Consider the following 5,798-nt stretch of genomic DNA (forward strand, 5'->3'; position numbering starts at 1 on the left):
AAAGAGAAAGAGAGAAAGAGAGAAAGAGAGAGAGAGAGAGAGAGAGAGAGAGCGCAAGAAAAGATTAAGCCGTCGAGTACTTAAAACCTAAGACAAAGTGCACAGAATAAATAAATAACTAAAAGAAAACATTTAGATCAACAAGAACAAGAACAAAACGCATTAAGGGCTCAACTGGTTTGGACTGGAGATGTAAAAACTGATTGCTAAATAAACTTAAAAAAAAAATGTAATATTAGAAAAAGACAAAGAGAGAAAGAAAGAAAGAAAGAAAGAAAGAGAGAGAGAGAGAGAGAGAGAGAGAGAGAGAGAGAGGGAGAGATATAGATAGATAGCTAGATAGATAGAAAGATAGTTAGAGAGATAGATACATATAGAGATAGATAGATAAATAGATAGATAGATAGATAGATAGATAGATAGATAGATAGATAGAGAGAGAGAGAGAGAGAAAGAGAGAACTAAGATGAGATGAAGAAACATTGTTTAAATGTTTATGAAATTCGTTTTTAAGGATACGGTGTTTGCAATGATAGTGGTAGTAATGGTTGCGTTTTAATTGCGCGAATAGTTAGGAAAAGTCAACAATATTATTTTAGTTATTTCGTGGTTATCTCATGCCATTTATCACAAACTTGTTTTACAACTCTAAGTATCCTTAAGAATACTATGAAATTCTTGATTCTGTTTTTATTTTTGTGATATCCGTAATGACGCCAAAACTCTGATATCAAAGCGAATTTAATATTTAAGAACATTTTTTTTTTTTTGATTTTTAAATTAATCTCAATAGTTGTGATAAATGGCGTTTTTATGAAAAAAGAAAAGAAATCACAATGGTCACTTAAAAAAATCAAAGAAAAGAGGTTCTGAAAATTGTGTCGGTTTATAGAACCAATTCGACAGTGGCATGAGTGGACGGCTTCGGGCGGGAAGTTAAGCAAACGTAGTAGTTCCATCATAACTAATATAATAAAAGAGTTTGGGCAGAGGTTTTAATTGGTGGTATTAAAATAAATAATAAAATTGTTATAGGTGATATGGATAGAAAGGATAAAATGTAAAAAATATTATAAAGTTTATAGTTTTTTTTTTTTTTTTTTGTTTTTTTTTTTTTTTTTTGGGTTTTTATTGAGTAATTTACGCAACACAAACATTAATTGAAGAAGAAGTTTTTTACTGCATCTTAAAAAAGCCGAAAGAAGTTCGAAAAAGAGAGGATACAAAATTAATGTGAGATTAATGACAGTTTACCTCTTGTGCTGGCACAGCGTAATTGCCCTGTATGGTAAAAGCTTGACCATTGGCCAATATAACGGGTCCCGATACCTGTGGTTTTGGTCTATATGGTATAGTAGCACCTCTAGGAGGTGACTGTAATATAGTATAAAAAGAAAGGAATTTACTGTGAAAGCGAAACGAAATCTTTTCAAGTTTACCTCCAACATGACAAGACAAATTTGATAGATGCACTGGGTTATCTGTTCGGCGGTGCCACTCAAAGTGACTGCACGTTCCGTAGAATTTGGTAACATTTCACTGGCCACTTGTATGGAGCAGCCAGTCGTCTGACGTATTTCCTTGATTTTTGAACCGCTTTTGCCTTCGCAGAAAACGCAATAACATTAATATTATTATTATTATTATTACTAATTTGATTTCGTTCGTTCATCCCATAACTTACCAATTAACGATCCACATTGACTGGCAGGCACAATCAAACGTATGGGTATTTGAGTTTTACCCGCTTTACTAGCATCATTATTGAATTGCGAGCACCACTATAATTATAAAATCTCAGCGTGTTAATTATCAATGGATTTCAATTCATATTGATTATTGGTATAGAAAATTATAAGCGACATATGTATACCTCTTCAAATTTCTTGGTAATGAGGGTGAATGCCGAAAAGATTGCACTTGTTGTACCAGACACCGTAACAATACGTTCCGGACAAGACCCATCGGAAATGTTTATTTTTGCGCCAGACTATTAAATATAATTAAGAAAATTTTAAATAATAATTGTTACGATGCCAAATAAATATTTTTTCCTATGCATGTTCTTTTATTATGTACCTCCTCACGAAATCTGTTAACGATTTCGCCTTTTTTGCCAATAATACTGCCAACTTCCTGTATCGGAGGGAAAAAAGTAAGAAAAGAAAAAAAATTAACAAAATGACTAAATCGTATAAATTATTATTATTATTATTTATTTATTTTTTTTTTTTTTTTAGCAATTTTCACCTATATTAAAAGAAAAACCAAAGATAATTTAAAGTAAAAATAAAACTTTTAATGATGACGCTCGAGTTGTATACATAAAACACTGGTCAGGAACGAGCTTGGGCAGAAGAGATGACTTGATTTCATACAAATTTCAACAAATACACACAAACACAAATTTTTGGCCATTTAAGTAAGCCCTCTGACATGTCAGTTAGGATGAGAGAATCTTCTAATAACTGCGGCTAATATTTTTAGCACTAATCTGGAAAATGGCCAACCGGTTTTCGTCTATGTCAGGTCATTTCATTCAAGGTGGCTAAGGGTACACTTAAACTCACTCTACGTCTTCTATGTTGGTAATGTGTTTCTCGGTAATTGTTTCGTTGAACTAAAAAAGTAATTTTGTTACACCCAGTTTATGCCGTAAATGGTGGGCGATTCTGTCAGTATTTTTTATTCAATTTATGCCTAGTTTCTGTAGCCGAATGTGGACCGAAACACTCGCAGATTTCTTAATGTTATACTTTTTCATCACTGTTTACATATTTTTCTTCGAAAATAATGATGAAATACACGTTGTCCGGTATATAATTAAACTTCGTAGAAAACGTCAAAACGCTCTGGATAAATTTGAAGGTTGAGCTTTCATTTAATCCGCGGCAAAACATTTGCAAGCGACACTTGTCAAAATGTGGTTCCAGATTTACAAATAAACGCTCTATCTACCAAACCTTCATCGAAAATATATCACAACTTCTTATAAAGGTCACGCAAAAGTTCAGGATATAAATGCAATATTTGAATATACTACGATCGAAGCAAAAAAAAAAGTCTTTTCCATTTAAATCGCCCGGGATCGTCGCAACGAGTAGTAATATGGACGGTGGATGGTAAGAAAACGCTTGCAATACCCACAAGGAAGCTTCAGAGAGCCCAACTTTAAGTTCTGAATTGATTTAACCATGTTCGTCCGTCCGGTCTTGGAATGTTTTTGATAAATATCCTCTCTGCCATAAAAAGGAAGCTAGACCTTTTAACTTTTGCAGAAACATTGGAATTTCTTGCACGCAGGTCGGCATTGGTCGAGTCAAATCGATCGAAGCGCTCGCCTACCGTACGAGGTTTTCAAAAGCAAAAAAATTATTTTTTGCTGATTACTACTTATAAGCTACAATAGATAAAGTTACGAAACTTTGCGCTTATATTCTATGGGTAGTCACAGCAGTGCTTGTAAACAATCAAAACAATCGGTCTCGACTATCCACTATTATAGAATATTAAAATGACATTCTTTTGTTAAATGTTTCCGACAACATGTAGAAGAAAGTTTCACATACTATATTCATCTAAATCATTATGTCTGTCCGCCTGTTTCTTTGGGTTTATTTGTATGGCCAACAACCTTATCAAGCTTAAATTTGGCGAAAATATTGGAAGTGCTTGCACGTAGGACGCTATTGAAAATTGGTGAAATCGGTCAAAGAATACACCCACAAAAGAATGCATACTGAGAGCAACTTGATTTTCAAAATCAAAATGAAATAAGAATTTCCGTTCATCACGAACATGAACCGCCTGCAACTAAAAAATTTTGCATATTTTATTCTAAGAGAACACGGTGGTGGGTGTTGGATTGGAGAAGATTCGGTCGATATCGAGTACAATTTTTTTAATTGATTTCGCTTACGCGTGTAACACTCTAAGCTAAATTCAAAGTTAAATCATTAGCTAAACAATCTAACATAAGCTGAGTTTTGTTGTTTCGTTCGAGAAAAAGAATTGATTCGTCTTTCTATTTTTAAGTGGATTTTTTATTACAAAAGACAGGGGAACGGAATTGGTCACGCGACTATTTGAAATTTGAAAAGATGCAAACAATAGGAGTTGTCCCCGCCATAAGTTTTGACAGCTTAAGCTGGCAAAGGGAACTCATTAGGCATCACATATCACCGTAATGGAAGAAAATTAAATCCTCCTATATTATCTATTGATTACCGTAGTAATATTTAATCCCATTTCTTTATTATAATATCACACAATTTACTTTCAAGGGAAAGGAAAATCCATAAGCGTAATTAAATTATTTATTGGAAGGCAACGTCTATTTGTGAAATATTCGGACATTTCCTTATTTATAATAATGTAAAAAATGAATATAACTCGAATTATATTTACATACAACATATATGTAAAAGATGTCTCTCGATGAAAGAGATAAATACGTTTTTATGGCAATCCCTTCAATTTTATGTTTGACAAGATTAATATGGACCAACTCGTTTCATATAGGCTGAAAGTATAGTATAATAGTGAAGAATTCGCTTTGTATGCAAAATATAATTTACATTGTAGCGCTAATGATATCGACACGCATATGAAAGTAGTAACGGATATGTGTGCGTGAAATTTGTACATTTTAATTTTTCGTGGGAACTAAATCGCTGTTAAAGTGGAAAATTGTAACTATGCGTGTTAAACGAGGATGTTACAGATTAGGAAGACACATGAACACCTTACACATTAATATATTTGAAGTGAGAGATCTCAATATATAGATGCTATTCGATAATTGTGATTATTTATGGATCACGTTTATACAAGATGACAGATAAACTGGCTATGTTCGTTCTCAAGATCGTTATGGAAAATTGTAAAAAAAAAAACAAATAAAAGAAAAAAAATAAAAAAAAAATAATATTAAAGGAATTGCAGTTTGAGGTCTCTGACAATGAGACATGCTGTTATGGTGCGCTTTGTCTTGCTTTCGAGACGTTGTCGTTGTTGTCGGCGATACATTTCGAAGACACATATGTTTTTAATATGTTGCTGCAATGATTGCAATGTGAATAAATCATTGTGTCTAGCACGCAATTGCAGCAATAATTTCCGTTATGCCACCGAGTTGTGCAAGGAGCATATATATATGTACACGTAAATAAAAAACGTTCTTACAATTTAACACTAATAATAATAATAATAATAATAATAATAATAATAATAACAATAATGAAAATATTTAAATGCGTTTGCAAGAAGAAGTCGAACAGTCAAATTCAGAAGCTTGAAAAATAAACCAACAACGCGAAGTCAGTTGTAATATATTGCGAGAGTAGCGTTCGTATTGTGCGCGACAATGTAAATTGCTTTTTATTTGATTAAGGAAATCAACGAGGCGCGATTATGACTTTTATTTATTAATTCTAGACGCTACAGTCGTATTCATATAAATGCGAGCAATTCGTATTGATATACCTAATTTATATGTTTTGTTAGTTATACCATGTGTACACATATGTATGTAATTTAGCTGCATGTCATCGTTTGATTTTTTGTTCATCTATTCACATTTTGTAATTCCGAAGTGAAAAGTGAAATCTGGATCACGTTTTTCTTTCAATATTACATATTGCTCAGATCATGCAATTATTTGTTGAATACAAGATTTATTCAAACTATTCCGCGACGGGACGTCTTGTCTTACAGAACACAATTTCGTTGAGGTAATTTTCGAAAACTTGCCTCCACACAGTGGGCCATCACTCTCAAAGTTTCACGAATTTGAAGAT

General features: G+C 32.8%; 1 protein-coding gene across 8 annotated transcripts in view; it reads right to left on the reverse strand.

Annotated features, from left to right (window-relative positions):
- The window catches only part of LOC119632435 (poly(rC)-binding protein 3), a 36,218-nt gene that overhangs the window by 22,453 nt on the left and 7,967 nt on the right, over positions 1 to 5,798 (reverse strand). For all 8 annotated transcript variants that reach the window (XM_038025339.1, XM_038025338.1, XM_038025337.1 and 5 more), the window contains exons 2-6: positions 2,080 to 2,136; positions 1,874 to 1,990; positions 1,685 to 1,781; positions 1,440 to 1,603; positions 1,255 to 1,374 (exon numbers count right to left, since the gene is read on the reverse strand). In XM_038025339.1, the coding sequence (XP_037881267.1) occupies positions 1,255 to 1,374; positions 1,440 to 1,603; positions 1,685 to 1,781; positions 1,874 to 1,990; positions 2,080 to 2,136 (555 nt within the window). The remainder of the gene's footprint in view (positions 1 to 1,254; positions 1,375 to 1,439; positions 1,604 to 1,684; positions 1,782 to 1,873; positions 1,991 to 2,079; positions 2,137 to 5,798) is intronic.

The sequence above is a fragment of the Glossina fuscipes genome, unplaced genomic scaffold (genome assembly GCF_014805625.2).
Source record: "Glossina fuscipes isolate IAEA_lab_2018 unplaced genomic scaffold, Yale_Gfus_2 1, whole genome shotgun sequence".
In the NCBI taxonomy this organism is placed as follows: Eukaryota; Metazoa; Arthropoda; class Insecta; order Diptera; family Glossinidae; genus Glossina; species Glossina fuscipes.